Below are 23,806 nucleotides of genomic sequence, written 5' to 3'. Positions count from 1 at the left end.
TTAAAAACAAAAACAAACAAAAAAGTGCTCTTATATAGCGCAATATCCACTAAACATGCTCAAAGCGCTTTACAAGGGGTCCCTGGCCAACAGCAACATTTAACATGTAGAACGGGACATGACGCCTGTTAGGCGATTTTACATTTTTTTCAGAGACAAGTTAACAGCCAGGTACTCATTTTACACCCGAGTACGGTGAGAGAAAGTAAGTAAAGAGCCTTCTCCAAGGACTCAACTATGCGTCAAGCGATGCTCGAACCCTGGACCGTCTGATCCGAAAGCAAGTGTCATACCACAAGACCACATAGCCGCACATTCTCCTGACAAGGAGGTTGTAAGGGTCCACCATCCAGATCTATCCTCAGTTTTCCTCATTAAACAAAGAATTATGTAACATACATTGTAAGCTACTTGAAAACACCAAATGGAAATCCTAATTCATTGAGGGCAACCTATCGTTTTGGAATGATAAAAATCGATTTCATATGAATCATTACAATTGTTCATTTTCAAAAATTAATTATCAAAAATTGAACAAACCTTGACCATCACATTCAACATGGCACCAGGGTAGGAGATGGTTACTTTGGCCTTCTTTGGGTTAGTTGTTTTAACTGTGTAGTTTTCTGGAAAACTAGCAGGAAGTACACACCAAATACCATCTGTGTCAAGCTCCAAGGGTCGACTGGAAAAATAAAAAATGTTATTACAAAAAACTCAAGTCAAGAAATCATGCGATGGACACACTATTCGAAAGTATTTTTTATATATATAAATTAAACAACAGCATATTTCCTGTCATTTGTCATAATTCAATAATTCAATATAATTCAATTACTTTTGTCATCAATATCATAATTGCAATTGGAACATGTAAAACATTGGTTGTTTCCCTCATTTTTTCGAAACTAGATTATTGTAACTCCCTGCTTGTCAACTTGCCTCAGGCTTCTATTAAACAATTACAACTACTGCAAAACAGTGCAGCAAGATTAGTTTTTGGCAAAAAAAAATTTGATCATGCAACCCCTTTGTTGGCCTCTCTGCACTGGTTGCCCATTGAAAAGCGCACATATTACAAAGCAGCGTGTCTTGTTTATAAGTGTTTGACTGGCATAGCACAGGCATATCTCACAGATCACGTGGTCATGTGTAAATTTGAAAATTACACTTTAAGATCATGTAATGACCAAACGAAAATTTCGGAAAAAACATCAAGAACAAAATTTGGTGATAGATCGTTTGCTTGTTTCGGCCCCAAGATTTGGAATGAACTACCACGTGGTCTGAGGGAGTGCAAGTCTTTACCTACCTTTAAAAAGAATCTCAAGACACATTTTTACTGTATTTGTTTTTATTGACTCTATGAATCCTTGATTTGGCTATGAATTATTATTATTATTTTATTTTTTTCACTTAAAATTGATATTTATATTGTAAAGTGCCCAGAGCTTGTGTTTTACACAAGAATGAGCGCTATATAAATGTGTATTATTATTATTATTTCTAAAAGAGCATACCCTATTTGTTCCACAATCTCTCTGGCTCTCATGATGATGTTGGCCCCTGTAAAACACACAATCCCAGCCATTTCCATGCTGTACCAACGTGCTCTAAAGACATTATAATAAATATATGGTGAATATAATTTTTTTAAAAAACAAAATGTAAAAAGAGAAAGGGATTAAAAGCAAAGTACATTTTGCCATAATTTTGCCAATCTCAAATTCTTCATGGAATTCCAAACCTTTAAGAAGTAGATTTCATTTTACTTTCAAAGATCTCAAAGCTGATTACAGCGTTGAGCGCCTTACTGTCAACTTTTTAAATGTGCGTTTCATCTGATTGCCCATGATTGCATTTAAAATATTAGTGACAGCAGTCAAAAAAGTGATTCACCCCCACCATCCTCTATTTTGCAGGGATACCAACAAGATCACTGTTGAATTTTCTACTTAGCCTCTTTAAAGACACAGAACAAGGCTGAAAATCCCAAACTGGACTTACCCCTTTCGCATGACATATCCGTAGAAAGAGTTGAGAATACATTTGTGGGCCAACTGCAGCGAATCGTACAAGACGACTAATCCATTGGCACGTTTGATTTCAGCGGCATCCTTTTTCTTCTCTGCTTCAGATAGTTTATTTTTCCAGACTTTTGTCAAACCTAAGATAGTGTAAAAAAAAAAAGAAAAAGTAAATTCTGTCAGGTGAAATCAAATATTGGCAAAAACAAACTAAATGGACATTTGTCATTACAATAAATAATAATTCCAAACTCTTATAAAATAATAAACAAATTTCATCTAACTTGATGAACACAAGCAGAGTACTAAAGTTTATTAATCAAGCAATCCTTTTGCACTAATTGTAGTCTGTAAAAATTGAAATATATTTCTTATACTTTGGTTTTTTTTGTTTTTAAGGGTTTTACGGCGCTAGTAACACAATAAGGTCATATCAGCGCCAGTAAAAAGGAAGAAAATGGAAAAGTAAAAAGTTCTAGAATTACAATTAAAGCACCCAAGAAAAAGGAAGACAAAGGGGAATTGGTTCAAATAGGACACAGATGTAGATTCCAAGAGCACACTACCAAAGTACTTAGTTTGAGATCACCTAAATTCTCATCCAATCAGACACAAGCACAGGTCCCCACTAAGAGGAATACACTCAAATGTTTACAAATCATATAATACATAAACAAAACATAATACAGTGCATAACAGATGATTTACAAGGAAAAAAATATCCCAAAACTAACTATATATTTGACTGTTTCCCTCCCAGCCAGGGCCAGGACAAAACCAAGTAATCTCATTCCAAGACAAAGACAGAAAGCATGTTGGAAAACAGACAGGGGGATAGAAGACACAGTATGTACCTCCCTGCCCACTATGGGAGGTCAGGAATCCCACCCGGTTTCTTATACTTTATCCAAAGAGCCATGACATGCTACTCTTTCACCAGCATCAAAATATTTTATAAATAAATGGAAGCAATAGTTGATGGTGACAAACGTGGATGTCATATGCAGACGTGTCCACTACAATAGAAATCTCATTGAATTTTTTGCTCAAGCTGTAGAGCTCCATAATCATCTTGAATTTGATGAAACTTGTTGATAAATAAAGTTTGGTTCCAGATCACAAAATACATAAGGGACTTTAATGTATTATTAATCCTATAAAGCATAAACTGTTAATCTATAAATCTAATTTACTAAGGTTAGGTTATAAGGACTAGTGGTGTTTTACCCTCCAGTAAAATCTGTCTCACCTTTGAATTCATAACGTCTGTCCCTGAAGGCTCTTACTGTGTCAACATAGAATGAATTTTCCCTCTGACATATCATAGCTGTCCTCTCCTCCATCCTGGTGGTGTGAATTTTCTTGTAGGCTTTCCGACAATACTCTGTTTTGTTTTTTTGTTGTTTTTTTTTTTTTTGGGGGGGGGGGGGGGGGGGTTCATAAAAGGAAAAGCACCCATTAAATCTTTTCAAAACAAGCCTATAATATTATAAAACAGTATTCTAAACTACTGTCACATCCAAAATAAAAGTGAACTATCTCTTTTATTTTCCATTCTTTTTCGTTGAAATTTGGTACAGACTAGGACATGCATGTCTGCCTTTGAATAAAATACAAATTAACGCCGCACAAATCAGCTATGTTCCTAGGCCCATGCAATGCGATTTTGCAAGTGCACTGATGTGAGAATGTTTCCATGAACAGGTTAATATGGAATAATTCCACGATCCTGTAAATGTCTTAGAACCATCTGATATGACACCAGCAAATTGAAATTTGTATGCTACTCATAAATGTGTTCAAAAATGATCATTGATAATGGCACGATCTATCCGAGGAGTTGCTGCCCTTGGTCGGCCATTTCTTTGGCAACCTTTTGCTGATCCAGTTTCATGAAAACGTTGATTTAAACATTGCAAAGTTCTTCGGAAAACATTATAATGCCTTGCATCTGCGGAAAATGATAATCTAGCGAAAATCATTCCTACAGCACGATCATGCTCAGAATTTAATAGTTTAACCATTTCTGGAATCAATGAAATAAAGGTTACATTCAAGAAAATGAAAAGCTTTTGTAATATGCAAACTTTGGGTACACACTGGCAGCATTGTGCGGCGATGTGGTCTAGTGGTATGACACTCGCTTACGGATCGGAAGGTCCTGGGTTCGAGCCTCGCGCTCGGCGCATAGTTGAGTCCTTGGAAATGGCTTTTAAATCACATTCTCTCACCGTACTCAGGTGTAAAATGAGTACCTGGCCGTTAACAGGGGTGTCTGTCCAAAAAATTGTAATATCACCTAACAGGCGGCATGTCCCGTCCTACACGTTAAATGTTGCTGTTGACCAGGGACCCCCTGTAAAGCACTTTGAGCACATTTAGTGGATATTGCGCTATATAAAGCTTAATATTTTTTTAATTGAAAAAAAAAAATATTAGTTTGACACGTTACTTGGAGGTTATAAGAATTTTCTTCAAAATACACATATCACCCAGGAGTGATGTGCAGATGATCAAATTTGACCACTGCTGTGTATCATGTCTGAGGCTGACTTTTTGTTAGCCTATTGTCTCTTGCATCAATAATGTTTTGTTTCTTGTACCCTTTTTACCTAAAATTCCTTCAAATATCATGGATTAGAGCCATAGAGAACAGAAAAGAAATAAAATGAACAAACCGCTAAGTCGTTTCTTTTCATTGGCAGCCTGCTCTTCCTTGTTCAATTCATGGAAAGCACGATGAGGTCCGTCAGGATACAGGGCAGGAAATTTCTCGTTCTCCAATTGCTGCTGGATGCGGTAGAACTCATTTCTTGTGGCAGGCACTGAAAAAAAAGTAGTGAAAAAATACTTTTGTGGGGCTATGTGGTCTTGTGGTTTGACACTCGCTTTCGGATCGGAAGGTCCTGGGTTCGAGCCTCGCTCGGTGCATAGTTGAGTCCTTGGAGAAGGCTCTTTACTCACAATCTCTCACGGTACTTAGGTGTGTAAAATGAGTGCCTGGCGGTTAACAGCGTTGCCTTTGTCCGAAAAATTGTAATATCGCCTAACAAGCGTCATGTCCTTTCCTACATGCTAAATGTTGTTGACCAGGGACCCCTTGTAAAGTGCTTTGAGCACATTTAGTGGATATTGCGCTATACAAAAGTTCTATTTTTTTTTAAATTTATATACAGATAAAAACAGAAATTCGACATCACTCGTGAAATACAACTTTTTAAATCATAACAGTTGAGAACACTCATATCATTCACCCTCGATTCAAATTGATAAAAATAAATACATCTGTGTCTCGTTTTTTCTCTCTCTTTTTATTTCAATAAAATATTAAAGCATGTAGCCCACAAAGGGATAACAAACTGATAATTTTAATGAACTCATGTTTATGTCAACTAATGTCCTTTTATTTATTTGCTAAGGACTGAGGTAATGAATAACAGGGACGGCCAAACTCTGGCAATTTTTTTGAGTGCCTGACAATATTTCTCCTCCCAACAACATAGATTGCACTTCAGAAAAATATGTCCAAATTGACAAAAAAAAAGCATGAACGTCTGTTTCACTTCGAGATCAGGAGATTTAGGAATGGGTGAAAGCTGTAGGTTCTATGCCTCCTCCTTGTGAAAATGAAAATGAAGAGGAACAACCAGAACAACAGCTCAAAGTTGTTAGCTCTTAAGAAGCTGAAAATTGCATCCAAATATGCTCGACTGTTGGGCTTTTTTGTTTGTTTGTTTTTGTTGGTTTTTTACCCCTTTGGAATACAATGAAACACGTTGTTTCAACATTAATTGATCAATTAATGTTATGGATTAAAGAACTTTAGGACATGTTGATGCTTCAGGGGAAGAACCAATTGGAGATTACTTCCCTTTTCATTCATCTGACAAAGAGATAGGACCATGAATTAGATGATTTTTAACCATATCATTGTAAAATGGTCTTAAACTTTTGTATTGTAGTTAGTGTGATACATGAAAAGGACGGACATTGGTTTTGGAGAAAAGAAGAAAGTCAAAATTTTATGAGAGACAACAACAATTTTTTTTTCTGTCTGAGTATTCTAAATTGAGCTTTTATATAGCGCAATATCCACTAAACGTGTTCAAAGCGCTTTACAAGGGGTCCCTGGCCAACATGTAGGACGAGACATGACGCCTGTCAAGCGATATTACAAATTTTTGGGACAGAGACAACGCTGTTAACGGCCAGGTACTCATTTTACACCTGAGTACTGAGTACGGTGAGAGAATGTGAGTAAAGAGCGTTCTCCAAGGACTCAACTATGCGCCGAGCGAGGCTCGAACCCAGGACCTTCCGATCCGAAAGCGAGTGTCATACCACTAGACCACATAGCCGCACATTCTACAGCGTAATAGAAACAAATGCTCACTATATTCCCCTCTCCACATCCAAGGCATCTTCCTCTGACATGCAGCATCAGGTCTGTTAAAATCACAAGCAGCACAAGCTTCTTCTTGAATGATGGCTGGTGGCTGGGAACAAAAATAAATAAATAAATAAATAAATGAATAAATAAATAAATGAATGAATGAATGAATGAATGAATAAATAAATAAATAAATAAATAAATAAATAAATAAATAAATAAATAAATAAATAAATAAATAAATAAATAAATAAAATTCCCTTCATCCATCCTCCGGCAAATTTTTATTTTCAAATATTTCTTATGAAAAGACAGAGAAGACCCTCACATCAACAGCAGTGCAGAATCTTAAAGTGAGCAATAAGGGCTAAGTTTCTTGCTCAAAGAAAAGAATAGTGAAGTACAGCTCAAACCTAAGACTCCCTAAACTTACTTAATGATTCCACCAAGTTGTACTACTGTGCGGCTATGTGGTCTAGTGGTATGACACTTGCTTTCAGTCCTGTGTTTGAGCCTCGCGCTCAGCGCATAGTTGAATACTTGGAAAAGGCTCTTTACTCACATTCTCTCTCCGTACTCAGGTGTAAAATGAGTACCTGGCCTTTAACAGCATTGTCTTTGTCCGGAAAATTGTAATATCGTCTGACAGGCGTCATGTCCTGTCCTACATGTTAAATGTTGCTGTTGACCAGGGACCCCTTATAAAGCGCTTAGAGCACATTTAGTGGATATTGCGCTATATAAAGCTCAATTTTTTAAATTTTTTTTTACTACTACTATAATTAATTAAAATATTAACCACTGTCGCTTGAAAATTCATAATAGATGTAACAATGAATTGTGTTAATTCGTAGCTGAGGTCGAATTGGAATTCAAAGGATTTTGGCAAGTCTGCACTTGGTCATCTTGCCCGCTGAGAGTACGGTCTTAAATAATCTGATGTTCAAAGGATATCTTCCATACAGTTGTCTACCTACCAAAGTTAAATTATTCCTTCATATAGGATGGGGACATGTATAAAATACTTGGAGTGATTTGATTTTGTTTTGACATTATAAGAGCAGATAATGTACTTACTTACTTACTTATCCGAACCAGCGACCACCTGAGCTCTAGCTGCAGATAATGTACATATTTCTAATTGGCATAAAACCATACCTGCCTACTTGAAAATTTCAAATTCATTAAGAAATACAAAATTCATCAGTAATTAATGGTCAAATTTCAGTAATACTAAAGCAAACAAAAATAATGATAGATACATCCTTTTATATATGTAAAATAAACTTACCATATTATATAGACCAACTATTACCAATGACCCCCGCGATAATAATATGCTTATTGATGACCTACTTTCGACATTGCACTGTGTCTACCGATGAGGGTAAAGTTCTGTGTCAGTTGATGACGTCACTCGTCGCCAGCCAACGAGGCATTGAGATTTTTTATTGTAGCATGCGGTAAATAATGAAAAAAAATTATTATTATTTAATTTAACGTTGCGACCATTTGTATCAGTAATATTTCGTCTATTTCCGTAAGTCCGTAATTGTCCTTACACTTCCGTAACAATTACGGACGGTCCGTAATAATAGGCAGGTATGTAAAACACTGAGAGGAAGGTATGGTATCTTAAATAAAAGTCCTTACCTGTAGTCTGTTGGTGAGAATAATATTGGGATACATAGCACCGACATCCAAGTGGTAAATGATAGGCTTTTCCAAGCGATTGGGAGTGTCTCGTAGTTTCAAAAGCTTGTCTTTGATGTCTGCACATACCTGAAGTCAACAAATATTAATTTTTAAAATATATCAAATAATTTTTTTAAAAATGGAAATCAAATATACAGTGGAATTATGATAGGCAAAAAAAAAAACAAAACGATAATACAATAGTGATCAAATATATCACTGACGTAAAAATTAAATGAACTGACAAAAAATAATACTCATTAAATTTTAAGTTTCCTGGTTAAAAATAAAAAAGGCTCTAAGAAATTCATGAGTGTACATACGCTAAATAATGCAACAGTATGCTTTATAAGTAAAAATTGGAAATGATAATTGATAAGAATATAAAATCCTCATCATAAAAAAAATATATCAATACATTTGTTTCCCTGCATCAACATGGATACTTCTTTACTATTGACAGAACAGATACCTATAATTATGAACAATATTGTGCATTTTATCAACCCCAGTTTATAAATCAATATTGGTTTTAATACACAAAAGATGGCAAACCTCATCAAAATTGGTGACAGTATCCATAGGTATTTTTTCCTCTCCCTCTATTGCATGTCTCACTGCTCTCTCGACACCATCAGAAAGGCTTTGGAATGCAGCAGGAACCTGAAATGGGAGTTGTCAAAATAGAGCATTATATCTGAATCTCAGCTTCAGTGAATTACCACTGTCAGTCTGATGCACTTACATACCAAAAATCTACGCTTTTTCCTCTTGATTTGTATTTTAGAAGATTGTAAACCAAATGATCAATGTCAGTCATAGCTTTCAAGTTTTTATTTAGTTGAATGTTCTTATTACGAATCTTTGAGTCACGTTTCAAGAGATAAACAGATATGACTATCTTTAATAATTTGGTAGAGTTAGAAGAACATTATTTCAGCTCAAAACTACTTAATCAATAGAAGTAACCATAGTAATAAAGCATGTCTGATTCATGAATGAAATTTTGTCGTGATAGTGTCTTGGAAATAGCAGATGAAAAAAAGATAGCAGATAACCTTTACATAAAAATCAGAATAACTAAAAACCTTCAAAAATCGGAATTATTGGGAGAAAAGGGATTTTAAAGAAAGAAAGAAAACCAAAACAAAACAAAAATAAACCAAAGAAAAAGCTAAATTAATCTCATAAGCCTAATTAATTTTTACAACGATGTTGAATGGAAATTGCAATATATATCCATTATTACAAAGTAAAGTGAAGTTAAAACTATATATATATTTTTGTTTTATTATTTAAAAAAAAAAAACAAATGATAATTAAAAAATCGGAATTGGAAAAAAATAATAATGGAAAATCAGAATTATGCCCAAAAAAAAGGTTATAAATTGGAATAAAAGATGTCTCCATCTGTAACAGCGTATAAAGTATGTAATTCTAAATAAAACAAGTCAAATTTACCATTCTAAACCGACATGGTATGTCTGCACGAAAGACCCCAGACTCCAAAGCTTCTACATGACCACCCACATATGTTTCAGAGTCCAAAACATGCCCATCATCTGTCATCTTATTCAGCACAGACTCTTGCTTGTTGGGGTAAATGATGTTAGCATGGTATGCTTGTACCATTAACAGAGTTTCACAAAGTGTACCAGAGCCCTTTCGCAAAACCTAGAAATGGAACCAAATCAAAACAATTACATTAGAATGTCAGTTAAAATTATTAAAAATGTCAATTCCTAAATATAATAAATCAATGTTTGATGATCTAATAAGCATAACTCTAAATATAAATAGGGACTTTAAGAATGCAATAACTAGTGCGGGGCGGTCCTTGGCAAGCTTAAGGACCACGGTCCTACGGTCCTTGGGAAATGAAGACCGCAAGGACCGGTCCTCTAGGACCGGTCCTTTTCGACATTGAACATTCCTGAGAGACTGTTGGAAATTCGAACCGGTTTGACCTTTGAGAGCGTGGGATCGTTCATTCTTGAACCGTTAAAGACCGCTACACGATGAAAACCGTGGCCTACAGGAGTAAAACACACGGAGTAGTCACACTCATTTCAAATTGTAACCTAATTAGAGAAGAGGGGTGATGCCTTCTTTATTTGCTCACCGTACTTCCTTGTTAGTTCGATAATTTAATAAAATTTGAAATTTATCCCCATTAACGGAGATAATGGCATCGCCCAAGGCGTTGATCGAGTTGTTCGTGGCGTTGATACACACACGCAACTCCTACCCCCCCCCCCCCCCCCCCCCCCCCCCCCACACACACACATTAGAGGGCAGCGAGCATTGAAGAGTAAGAGAGAGACGTGAAGTTATAATAAGAGGGGGTGGATGAGGTGATAAGAGGGGTCGATGGTGACTTTTCGCCAGATCTAACAAACTCAGCTACCCATTCATTGCTGAGTAGACAGGGATTCAGAAAAAAATCGACTGCACCCGGGATCGATCTCTGGCCCTTTGCGTATAAAGAGAGTGCTCTATCAACTGAGCTATCGGGATCCCCAAATATTCTATTGGACTTTTTTAAAATTCAGACGTTATAACTGGGTTTTTTGGAAGGAAGAAACTAATGAAACTCATATTATTTGATTAGTAAAAACACCAAACGAAATTTTAATATTATTGTATTATTTTAAATGACAACACTGCGATAGAAAGGAGTGGTGACAAGAGATGGACAAAAGAAAACAAAAAATCGGATTTGCTACTTGCTAGGTTCGACACACACACGCACACACACACACACACACACACAAACACACATCTTTTGTAATCACATACATTTCAAACAATAACCCATTAGAGAAGAGGGGTCATGCCTTCACCATAGATCATTGTCATTGCGATCATTATGGTGTAGTAAATTTTGAAATTTACCCCGTATAATGGAATCGTCCAAGGCGTGCGCCTCCTGTTCCCCCCATCTCACACACGAAAGGGCGGTTTGGGAAGTGGAGGTTGGTGGTCGTCTGCCTGTATGGTCGTCTGTGTCGTTTAGTGTATGGCAAAGGGGGGTGGGTGCGATTAATTAAGTGGGATGGGTGGTGATTGGTGGAAGATAGGCAACCGAAGCAACGAATCGCTGGGGAAGTAGTAGGCTATGGCGCGAGACCGTAGGACCGTGGTCCTTGCAAGGACCGCCCCGCACTAGTTGAAAGGTGATAAGAAGTGAGGACCGCCGCCGATCTTCCCCTCTGGGACCGGTCTTCGGTTCACAGCTAAAAGACCGTCGGACCGCGGTCCGGACCGGTCTTCAGCGCGGCACTAGCAATAACCAGATATGTTCTTCACTTGTAAATAATTCAATCAGAAGCATAGATAAATTAAGAAAAAAAAAGAGAAGAAAAAAAAGAAGCAACAGATTTTATTATTTAAAAAATAGCTGCTGTTAAAAAAATTATCTGTGACAAATTTTTATTCAAGTAAAATTGTTTTACCAGAAAAACGTTACACAAATTTTATTGAAAACAAATCTTTACCTCATCAGGCTCTAAGGGGATAATAGTGGACAAAGCAAAAATGAATGGATGGACATATTTCATGTATAAATAATAGGTGGCCACAGCATCAGACACAGAGTAGCTCGCAAGAACCTGAAAAAAATACAAGAGAAATAATTGAAACCCTGACATCTGATGTAGACTCCATGTTTATTGATTATGACCATCTTTTCTAAATGCAAACTTGAAATGCTGTACATCTTGAATAAAATTAATTATATAAACTAAGAAACAAGTTATAATTCTAATAATTAACGGGAATCTCAAATATGTTTATTTCCAATCCATAATTTTTAAAAATCTAATATATTATTCTTTTAATTTTTAAATCAGAATCAAAGTGCCATCAGAAAATTATCACCTGAGGTTCTTCACTTGCCAGTCGACACATTTCCTCTGGGTCAAGTTCCACTGGATCGTAACGCAGCTTGGCCTTTTCAAAGAAGAGGGAAAAAATTGCATATGTCTTTGTAAGAATTTATTGAATAAAAATTCAATAATGAATTTGAATTAAAGGAAGGTTATATTCATAATTTTAATAACAATGGCAGAGAATCAATCATGAGACTTACAATGACAGCAGATTATGCCCCAGTGCTAAGTCCTCAAGTAAATCACTTTACATGGTTGTATTTGATAAGGCAGGAGATTCTGATAGCTCGGTTGGTCAAGCACTCATTATGCATACAAAAGGGCTGCACTGAGATTGATCCCAGGTGAAGTAGACTTTCTTTCTTTCTTTCTACTCCCGTAAAGGGATGGGTAGAAATCACTGCTGGGTGGACAAAGGGAGTCAGAAAAAAATCTCGACTTCACTCAAGATCAATCTCGATCCACCCATGTCAAACTAGCATAGGCGTCACAATAATCAAAATAATGTACTATGCATTAAAATTTAAGTATTAATGATTTTATGAAATAATATAAAGCCAACATAGAAGGTACCAAGAGAAGCTATCTATCTCCCTTTGCCATCTGAGGATAAGACTGCAAGGTAAGACCAATTGACTGCAAGCAGATGGAATGCTGAATCCTAGTCGCACGTCTTGTTTAGGTAAATCAAAAGAAACCTAAGTATCATGAAGTATAGAGCAAAATGAGTTACTGTGCCTTTGCGTGTGGAGTGTGTGCTCTACCAACTTCGGTATCAGGATGACATATTCATGTGCGTATTATTCATCAATTCATTTTGCAAAATCAAAAGTGAGGAGCCACTGCAGACCAAATACACCTGAATGTGCATGCCATCCGTTTGCAGTTCAAAGATCTTTTCCATGAATGTAAACATTTTAATCTGGAAAATTGGAGCATTTTCAAAGAAGCAATTTAGTAATAAATTGGAATATACGAGGAGCATATTGTTTTTACCTTAGCCACAGCCTTTAAGTTTTGACTTCCCATGGGCAGGTAACTGTCACGTTTGACCCACCTTGAAAAAGAAAAATTGAAAGATATTTTCAATTTACAGGATGAACTGCCTTCAGTAAATAAAAAATGAATTGTTCATTAAATTAAATAATCTTGAATGACAAGGTCACCTGTTGAGAAATCTTTCTTAAGTAAAGACTTTCTGAAAATTGTTGATGCTGATAAAAGTACTATAAAAACAAAATTTATCTTAGCTGCACTTATTTCATGAAAAACTTAATTCATTTATTAAAGAGGGTTTTAGTTTTGCTTCTCGTATTTTTTCCCTTCTGCAGTTTGAGTGGCGGAGGCATTTCAGGCATTTCAAACATTTGTGTTGGATGAAAGATTGTGACCTAAACTAACTGACCAGGGCTCAATGTCAAGCAGAACCTAACCATCACATAAACTGTGTTAAACTACTTATAATGAATGAGATGAACTTCTTGAACAATGAAATCTAATTTTTTTTTAAACTGATCGCATAAATATTGCAAACCTGAAACAATCCAAGTGGGAGGCTGGTCGAGACTTGTATTCCCCTTGAGAGTCTCGTTGAAATCCAATTTCACGAAACATGTCCATGTCATGAACTGCTGCCCTTGTTTCAATAAAAGGCCTGAAAAAAACATCACTTGGATTAGGTATGACAGTAACACACTTTATAGTCACCTGGAACAACTACAAAAGACGTCTAACTTCTACGTCACGGCACAAGACCGAAGGGCTAGAGCTCAGGTGGTCGCTGGTTCGGATAAGTAGGTAAGTAAGTAAGTAAGGATTAGGTATGATTAAAGAGCATCAAACCATTTGAAACAATTCCACTTAAAATGATTCATGTCAAATTATAGCTGATCAGAAATGTCATACCCAAGTAACAGATATGCATAATTGTGTCCAGCACATCAAGCTCTTTAAAACATTTAATTTTTATAACAATATTAAAGATTTTTCTCCAAGTTTTGTGATGTACAAGAAATCTGAATAAGAATTGTTCTTTGTATCATAAAATGTGATTTTCCTATAGCTGGTAAAGAAATAATTCAATACCATTCAACAGTTATCAATCAATTCAAGATAGCATGAATGGAAAAAATAGTGCGTGCATGACTTGAAATCATTTCACTTGTTTTAAGAAATAAGGAAACAGAACTTTGAAAAAATCATATTTTCATATGATGCTAAATAAACAGTGTCACAAGATATGAAGTGAATAGAAAAGTGCCAGAAGACAATAGAGAATGAAAATTTTTCGCGGCGGTGGTGGGGTTTGAACCTGCGACCTTATTGGTACGACAACTCCGCCTGGCAGGTGAGAGCGTGGCTCTACCGTGTGAGCTATCAACGAACACAAAAATATTCGTTTCAAACTCAAGTCATTACTAGATCCCTCTCTCACCCACTTCTTGAGACCGCCGATTCGTTGTACACCACCATCGCGAATAATTTTGACCAGCAGTTAAGCTTAATAGCCAATATTCTCAACACAAACATATAACATAGAAACGATTGAGACATTGAGTATGCTCCGGGTATGGGTGAATTTTTAATTCAGAAAAGTGAGTGGAGCAGGCACTTATATAAATATATAAATAAACAGTGTCACAATAGAGTCGATAGAAATTTTGTAATTTCTTACCAATCAAAGAAGTCACCATTGTAAGTAACAAACACATGAGGCCGAACTTCTTGGATGTGTTCAAAAAACCTCTGAAGAACACTTTTCTGAAAAGCACCAAAAGAAAATAATTACTTCAAATATTAATACACCACATCGTGGTATGATGTTTTAATGCTTTTATAACTTTTTTCACATGTTTAGTTGTAAAAATGAAATGGATAAAACACTTTTAACCACAAAACATTTGAGGATGGACGGTTCGATTTACTTTTATTTATTTTCATAAAATGTCCAAGGTGATATTTTGTTTTAAAAGTTTAAGGGACTTGGCCAAGCAGACTATGAGTTGAGGAGTCGACTTTCAAAACCTACTAAGTCGCTCTTTCATCATTCAGAGAAAAAGGAAAGTGCTTGTTCTGTATGTCTCATAGAGCAATAGCAAAGATTTGAAACTACAAATGTTCCCGCGGTGATTCTAAGGAGACTAATAGATTGCTTGACAGTGATGATTCATTTTCTTCCTGGGTGTGACTTGCAGGTTTTGAAAGTCATCTCAAATATGAGTAAAAGGAAAATAAAAAAACAAAACTACTTCAATTATGATTGTGATGACAATGGCAGCAAATACAGATGATGATGACGATGATGATGATGATGATGATGGTCATGATACTAACAATGATGTTGATAATGATGTGAAACCATAGAAAGAAAGGAAAAAAAAGCTTGCCTCATTTGGCTCATTGTATACAATAAATGGTCCTTCAAATTCTGGTCTTGGAGTGTATTCAAAGTCTTCCACATCTTCAGACACAATCTCTCGATTGCAAATAAGGTAGCCCTATAAATATAACATAAGAGATGCTATCATCAGTAATATTTTGATAAAGCTTGAAGAAGCCCACTCATTCAATGTGCAGGAAATAGTGATGAAGTCATTGCAGTAGAGGAAATGTGTTATAACGTATAAAGATGGATCAGAAACGTCCTGATTATTAATAATTATTTATATAAGAAACCTTATAAAATCTATATTGACTTCAATAGAATCCAGGATTAAACAGCATGTGAAATTATCATTTCATTACTCCCTCATCCAGGACTGCCAAGTTCAAAAGTCAAAATGAGGGAACAAATTTAAAAGATTCAGACAGTAGGATAAAAGAAATATGTTTTTTTTTAATTTAACCAGGAAAATGCGGGACATTTTTGTTATGTGCAGGGTGGTGGGACATAGCCTCAAAATGCATGACATTTGGCAGTCCTGCCCGTCCAATTATTTGGCATTGTTACTAGGAAGGGTCTATATTTTCAAATTTCATCCCTTCATACATTGCACACCTTCTGGTGACTATCTCTCCAAGATCAATAATATGTAAATAATGTTGCAAGAATAATGCAGGAAAAAAAATTTATTTCATGAACGTGTGGATTGATTTATGCATATGACACATCCCTGATTTATGTGCATATGTGAGTGTGTATGTGTGAGGGAAACTGTTTTTTGTTTTTTTTTTACTCCCGTATAGTAACATTTTAACGCAAACAAGAATGATATAGATAGTATGCGCTTGGCTAAGAAGCTCATAACATTGCCATCCGGAAGTATAACGGACCAACACACAAAACTGTGTGTATCCATGAACGTTTATAGTCGGGTAAATACAGTTCAGTGAGCATTACTCATAAATGCGGATGGCAAAAAACAATAACAAAGACCTGAGTGACGTCATCTTCGAACTATCTATACACCAAATATAGTTTCCTACCTGTGCATCTATCATGTATGAAATCATGATGACCTGGTCTGTTTGGGCATCAGGAAATTTCAAAGGCAGTTTAGTTGTTTCAATATCAAAGGCAAGAACCACAGGATCCTACAGACATGAAATATTTTCCTTGAATTATTCTAAATTAGATGGAAAATCCAAATGGCAAGTTTTCATTTAGTAAGTCTGTGGTGGAATGCATGTTCCTATAGACAAGCATCCTGTCCAAAGGGGTAAATAGCTGATCTAAAATTCTGTTAACTCACTCAACCCTAACACAGACTATATCCGTAGTATACTTGGGTTACTTTTACCCCATGCCTATTTATTACATTTTTCTGAGACAAATTATAGGCGTAGTATCAAAGATAATGTTCTCAATTTGTACATGTTAAAGATAGTTGAATAAAACTATCTATGCACATTTTTAATAGATATTTCCCTATTTTGAAAAGTAGCAAAGATCTCTAGGATTGAGTGAGTTAATATAAATGCAGAAGAGATTTGGGTTATCTACTTTGGTTTTAGACATATTCAAATTTCAGCATAGTGACTAAAATTTGTTTCAAAAATACTTTATATTTGATTGCCGCTCATGTATCAAAAAGTGAAAGATTACACCTTGCACTGGATGGTGTCACACTAATGATTACAGCATCAATAAGTGCTATGGTTCACCTTAAAACATACAAATCAGTATTTTTGTAGAAGACAAAAAATTAATCAGTAGTGTTAACTTTAAACAATCAAAGTCCAGCAGTAGCATGGGCATTTGAAGCTTTAAAATTATCAAGGACTTGTTAACGACCACGGGCAGTGGCATCGCTATTCAATGATTTATCATTTATTTTGGTTTACCAGTTCTCGGTTTGACCAGTTCTCACCATATTCTCTCTCCCTCTCACGCATAAAATAAAATAAATCTAGAAGTGCTCTAACTTACTGGCCAAGCAACAAGATCCTCCCTGGGTCTTATATCCACCTCTTGGTTTCCCTTGCCAACAACAGAATACCAATGGCCAACAAATATCTTTAAATCAATGGAAACCCTCACATGATATGGCACATCATACTCTCTGAAAATATTAAATTGAAGCAAAATATTAGATCAAATCTGCATTTTTTTTTAAAGGAAGAAAAAAAAAAACAGATCAGGAAAAAATTCAGATTCTCTCACAAATAAGATTGGTCTTGGTTCTCTGTCCTTGCATCCAACTATATTCACCTTTCCGTTGACAACACTAAAACTTAAAATGATCCAAAACAAAGAAATAAAAACAATAGGTTACTCTAAATGACAAATGTTTGTGTCGTACAGTCAGTCGATATTGAAATAAAATGCTTACCTAATATCAACAATGTTTTCCATTTGATCTGATATTTTCTTGGAAACAGCAGTAGCCTCTTCACCTGCATAATGACTAATGAAAGAAAATAAATCAAACTCTTTATCAAATACTCAATAAAAAAACTTTCATCTTTATTGCACTACAATGTGTATTTTCTAGCTCCTTTAGCCAACTGCTTACTCCTAGAATAGCAAATACAGAATTTCAAAACTTTTCAAATTAAATGTAATTTTTAAAACCTCTTGACAGTTCTACAAGGTTATCGTTTACATTTTATTCAATAATTGCAGGTGTATTATGGCAACTGTTTCCGCAATTTCAATCAGAGGTACAAATCAGGTTTTAACTTAAAGCATAAAATTAAAGTTAACAGGTTTTGAAATGTTCTCCTTTAATGCCAGCCTAGGTAATTCCTATAACCTACATTTGAGATAAACTTAAAACTGCAAATTTGTTGGTTTAAAAAAAAATAATTTCGCATTGAATGAATGGTCTAAAATCAAGACAATACCTGGTCAACATCGTTGTATATGTGTCTGTATTCTTTTCTCTTTCCTTATTCTTCCTTATAGCAGGAAATATTTCTTTGCGTACTTTTATAAGATCGTCTGTGCAATGAAAGGATAATTTGATATAGGACCTTTTCAATCCAACAAGATGGTTGTGCTGAAAGAAAAAAAAAACCCCAAAAAAAAAACAATACATTACATCTCATTTCTGGGACAAGTTAGAAAAAAGAAAGATAGATATCCATATTTTGGGGGTTCAGAATTACGTCTCACAGATAAACAAGATAGATTAGTGACTACACAATTTACATGAAAAAGCTACCACAACATGGAATTCAAACTTAAACGAAAATTGCATTTTTGCAGAAATGATGAAATGTCCTTATGGAAGTTAGCATAGATCAATACTGAAACCATATAAAATACAAACCACAGTTGGGATACTTTTTTTTTACATATAATGACGACTGTTCGTGATCCAGAGGTCTATTTGGTCCAGTGCCATGTAGTAATTACGAGGTTGTTTATTTAAGTTATTAAAATATTTCATCATTAACAAATTATGCTAGCACATCAATAATACTTATCAATTTCAATTTTGGCAGAATTGTATTTACAATATAAAGAGAAAGACAGGGAAGCTAAGACACTTCAAACACATAACTTACTCAACATGGCTAATAGTAGACAATGCGGGATATTGTGAAAGTGATAGTAATACAACTTGTGCTATATATGATAAAAAAGCCTAGCTCTACATTGTTTGACGGCGTAGTGAAGAGGGGATGGAAGAGTATTGACACGTAGCAGAGTGCATGTTATGTACTTATAAATGTACAATGTATAATTATAATCAAATAATAATAATTCTTCTAATTGACAAATTAAAAGCTGTGCATTTCAGATTGTTATGAAAAACATATCCCCATTGCAAGTGATAGCATTTGATTCTATAGCAAAATAATTTCACATCAACCAATATGTGAAATGAGATTTATTTTATTACTGCCTTTGATTAATTAACCAGATTTCAGTTCTCACTACCCATCCAAATTAGTATCTTTATCCATATAAATATAATGCGTACTATCATTTCAAAGAGAATTCTAAATTATCGTAGATGTGAATGTTTATGAGACTATTGAGGCATTGATTGAGGAAAAATATAAGGCCATGAAATAATATCTTACCAAATCTAAATCCTCCTTCAAGACAGTTTCAATGGCAGCAATCTTTCCAGAAAATTTACGACTGAGATAAGAAGCCACCTCCCTCTCACATGTATCCTTGGCAGCCACAAAAAAGTATGGACGATACGGCAGTGTTGCCTTAAAATAGATGGAAGGAAAAAATCATATCATATAATTAATCTCAATTAGTCGACTTTTTTGCCATAATTTTCTTTTCTCCTCAAATATTATGCTTCTATCCTATGCCAAGGCAAGGTAATACTCGCAGGTCTTCAACGGGTTTCTAATTATGGCAACAAACAAAAAATGAATTGAATAAAAAGCATATAACGGTTCCAAACTCAAAATATCTAATGGCAATGGTAAGTGGAAAAGAAAAAGAAAAACAAGAGAAACCCATGTAAACATTTGATGAAAGATAGGATCTATAAATGCCTTTATTTATGCCCTTCTTTTCTGTTTCAATATCTGAAAATGGCTCAAAATAGACATAGTCCATAATAATTAATTATATAAAAATTAAATTTCACTGGTTAAAAAAAAAAAAAAATCTGTAATTAATAATAGAGAGATTCAATAGATCAGAATTCGAAAAAAAAAAAGCTTTGTGATCTAGAACTATGACACTTGGCTGGCAACTTGTAGGTCAAATGTTCAGATCCTGTTGTGGATGATACAAGAACAAAAGTTGAGTCATTTGTAACTTTCTGAATTCACTCAAGTGTAAAATGAGTAACCCTTGTGCCTAAAATTTCAATAATGTTGAAAGCAATCGAATGAAGCCAAGTTGTGGTAGGACATCTGTTTGATTGAAATAACAAAGCAAATACCAACTGCTTGGTGCATAAGTCGGCTATTTTCTACAATCCAAACTGTACTTATAAGATTTTGCAAAACATAATTTTAAGTTTTAAGAGTAAAAATCTGATTGTGATAAGCTAGGGATTAAATTATAATCTGAGACACTGAGCTCTTTGAAAAAATTGCTATTTAATAGCCACATGCCACGTTTTCATTTTGAAGGAATATTTAGAAGCATGTGTCAATTTCTTTCACAATAATTAGCCTTGTTACAACAGAAATAAGCCACATTTTCATTGTTAACAAAAAATTCTAAAAGACAAAACGATGATGAAACTTAATAATCTCTGTTCTCTATTAAAGCCTAGGTGCGAAAAAAACGTTCAGTGCAATAGCTTGCCTGGATACAATATTTATACTCATGACGGGCGGACACAACGGATGAAAAATGACTGGTGATATTTTCAAATTGCAATATTTGATCTTTAGATTTTGATTTTATAGCAAGAACCTAAATAAGATTGAACCTGCCCTTGCATCTATATGTCCAAATCAATATTTTATCTTTGATCTGATAAAAGGGGTATGTGATATATATTGATTGTCCACGAATATTGAAATTAGAGCTAACTTTAAGTGAAAAATATTCACTGATACCTTGAATCTGCTTCCATCATCTTGCAAGAAGTAGTAATCAACTGCACTTACAAGTCGTTTATCAACATCCAAAATATCTGTCTGAATAACAAATTGTAAAAAAGAAAATAATAATTAAAACGAAATGTATTGATCTTTGTGAATTTATTCACGTTGTTGATAAGATGAAATTACAAAGAAAGAAAAGTGTAATTAAAGGGTGATGACCACCTTTGCAATCAATGTAACATGAATTTATTTATTTTGAGTATTTAACATAGCATGCTAAAATGTCAGACTATTAATCATATCTAATTAAACAAAGGGAAAGTACTGTACATTTATTTTTAATGTGTTTGATTTACCGGATGCATGTTGATGAGCCATCCTGTTTTTTCCACAGGCTCTTTGTGCCTTTCATATCCATACCTAAGGTCAACTTCGTCATTCACGATGGCACGCTGGAGTCGTTTTTCTGTCGAGTCTTCTCTAGACCTAAAAGATGATGACATTATAAATGAGACTTCCTAGAGGAGTTGTCTCTAGATAAGAACAAGCACACAGGAGCTAAGAATACAGTATTGTCATTTAACGTATAGGGATATAAATAGATTATTATTTCAAATCTTGAGCCCGAGTTGTAACATTGATGAAAACCAACTTAGCATTACTGACACTGGATCAAAAGCAATAAATTAAAGTCAACATATAACTCATATCCATTTTCATCTATCCATTCTTTAATTGACTGAACCCTGTAAAAGTCCATGCGAGTCATAGTAATGAACTTGTCACCAATAGACTCTTTGCACAGACGACGATTGGAATTTTTTAGAAGCTATCGTAGTCTTCATCTACACCAGAATAGAAAGAGAGGGTAGAGCCTACCATGATATAACACTTTACAGAGCCCTAATTTTATCATAATAAATAATAATCACAACAACAGACATTAAAATACAGTCCACTCCGCATAATCGCAACACCTTCGGATCAGCAAATATATTGCGATTAACCAATGTTGCAATTAACCAAAGTTGAGTTTCTTGTCCACTCTTGCAACAGTTTTGGAGATGCCATATTTTATGGTAAGTTCTGTCTGAGTTGGTTTAGGAGATGAATTGAACTCATTGATGATTTGAAGTTTTTTTCCTGTACCGCGATATCGATCCTCTTGATAGGGTAAGCCATAGTTTCTAATCTTCATGTTTATTTTTCCAAGCTGCTGTGTCTTTGGTCCATTTCAAATAAAACAATTGGACACTGTTTTCACCACTTATAAGTTTTTATAGTAATTTTGATTCGACCACTAATCAGTTTCATACCATATGTGGCAAACTCAATACAATTGTTGTAAACATTGTTCTTAGTCCATCATAGACCGAGCACTTTGATATTCTTTAAAATCAAATGGCAGCCCTTTGATGCAACTAACATCTAATTCAGATTGGATTAACTTCCAATCTTTTGTTTTCAACATTTGAAAGAGTCGAAAGAGATTAGTTGTGATAAGAGACAATAAGCTCTCAGTTAACCCATTGGTCACAATGTACAGTTGTCAATCCCAAAACAAAGGATGTCGCTCAATCTGTCCTTACAACTGTCATTTTCTACCTGTTGTCTAAACTATGCTCTACCCCCTCGCCTCCTATCTACTGATAGCAGATGACCACACAAATCCATACTGCAAAGCCCCATCCTCTTTTGTCTCTAACAGTAATAGAATGGTGACACACTACTGTAGCATTAAACTCTGCCACTCTCGATTCTTCAGCCTGTCATGATTGTTCTTCCAATATGAAATTTAATCATGAGATTGTGTTTGATTGATTTCTTGAATTTGTCACTTTTGAGGTCAAAAATTTGTTGCAATTAACAGAAGTTTGTTGCAATTAACCAGTGACTTTAATATAGAATTAATTCTGATTCTTGGGAAATGTTACGATTAACCGAAAGTGCAATTATCCGGAGTGGACTGTAAAAGAAAATATATTGAAAAAAAAAGACGTCCTCATTGGGATTTGAACCCAAGACCTTCCAGTACGAGTTAAACAGCTAAACCATTGATCCACCTGACTTGTTGAGAGATATTCAATCTTTTTTAGAAGAAATTATCTGTCCCACAATTCCCCCTTCTCCTAAACTAATAACCCCCCCCCCCCCGCCCCCCAATGGACTCTTGTATATATAGAGATTGTGCATGTATCATCAGTAAAAGTATAACTAGACTAGAGAACATCTTTCTCAGTTTTGTCTAAGTATATCGCTAAAAATGATGTGGAAACTATCAAAAATTGAAATTCGTGTTTTTCACATTAAATTCTCTAAGCTGTGGTGCCCTGACAACCCCCCCCCCCCCCACCCCCAATAAAAACCAAACAATAATGCCTCTCTCTGCCATCAAGTTCAAGTCCCTATTCGGGAAGAGGGGCCACGCCCCCCTCCACCTCATGCCCGTTTTGTAGTCGTGTTGTAGTGTGCGACTTGGTGGTAAGCATCGAACTGGAATAGTCAGAGAGTGGACAGAAACGACCAGTCCGTTAGATTAGTCAGTGTCGTAAGTTTTTGAGAATAAGATAAGAAAATAAGAGAAATATCACCGTTGAAAACAAATTTATCAATGTCGGTGACGAGAAAAGTAATCGTTACGTCACATACGTCTTCAGTCTTCCCTTACCCCGAACCTTCAGCATTCTCCGTATCTTTTTCGGCTTTATATTTGCCTGTATTTTGAAGGACCATCTTGAAGTTCTCTTCAAAGGAAATTCAATGTCAAGAACAATATAGAATCAAATTATAACAGCGTTATTTTGATAATTTAGTCTCTATATTGGTACCATTCTGACTATATAGGCCGAAGTGCCCATTTGTTTTTGTTTAGAAATTCAGGATAT

The 23,806-nt window shown here is 35.1% G+C and overlaps 1 protein-coding gene across 1 annotated transcript in view; it reads right to left on the bottom strand.

The window, feature by feature from the left end:
• Positions 1–23,806, bottom strand: part of LOC144967043 (DNA polymerase epsilon catalytic subunit A-like) — a 66,408-nt gene extending 42,602 nt beyond the window's left edge. Inside the window, exons 1-23 of the mRNA XM_078903798.1 lie at positions 23,590–23,806; positions 21,278–21,407; positions 20,934–21,014; positions 19,476–19,613; positions 18,288–18,442; positions 17,774–17,848; positions 17,371–17,503; positions 16,428–16,535; positions 15,389–15,499; positions 14,677–14,762; positions 13,537–13,656; positions 12,999–13,059; positions 11,992–12,063; positions 11,610–11,723; positions 9,574–9,786; positions 8,668–8,775; positions 8,071–8,199; positions 6,421–6,523; positions 4,706–4,852; positions 3,277–3,411; positions 2,008–2,167; positions 1,521–1,613; positions 541–685 (exon numbers count right to left, since the gene is read on the bottom strand). Coding sequence (XP_078759924.1) covers positions 541–685; positions 1,521–1,613; positions 2,008–2,167; positions 3,277–3,411; positions 4,706–4,852; positions 6,421–6,523; positions 8,071–8,199; positions 8,668–8,775; positions 9,574–9,786; positions 11,610–11,723; positions 11,992–12,063; positions 12,999–13,059; positions 13,537–13,656; positions 14,677–14,762; positions 15,389–15,499; positions 16,428–16,535; positions 17,371–17,503; positions 17,774–17,848; positions 18,288–18,442; positions 19,476–19,613; positions 20,934–21,014; positions 21,278–21,407; positions 23,590–23,654 — 2,682 coding nt within the window. The 5' untranslated portion in view covers positions 23,655–23,806. The remainder of the gene's footprint in view (positions 1–540; positions 686–1,520; positions 1,614–2,007; positions 2,168–3,276; positions 3,412–4,705; positions 4,853–6,420; positions 6,524–8,070; positions 8,200–8,667; positions 8,776–9,573; positions 9,787–11,609; positions 11,724–11,991; positions 12,064–12,998; positions 13,060–13,536; positions 13,657–14,676; positions 14,763–15,388; positions 15,500–16,427; positions 16,536–17,370; positions 17,504–17,773; positions 17,849–18,287; positions 18,443–19,475; positions 19,614–20,933; positions 21,015–21,277; positions 21,408–23,589) is intronic.

This window comes from Berghia stephanieae, chromosome 3, assembly GCF_034508935.2.
Source record: "Berghia stephanieae isolate SIO BIC M18660-M18661 chromosome 3, UCSD_Bste_1.3, whole genome shotgun sequence".
Taxonomy (NCBI): Eukaryota; Metazoa; Mollusca; class Gastropoda; order Nudibranchia; family Aeolidiidae; genus Berghia; species Berghia stephanieae.
Note: the sequence above shows the minus strand (reverse complement) of the source record. Positions and strands in the feature narration are given on the sequence as shown.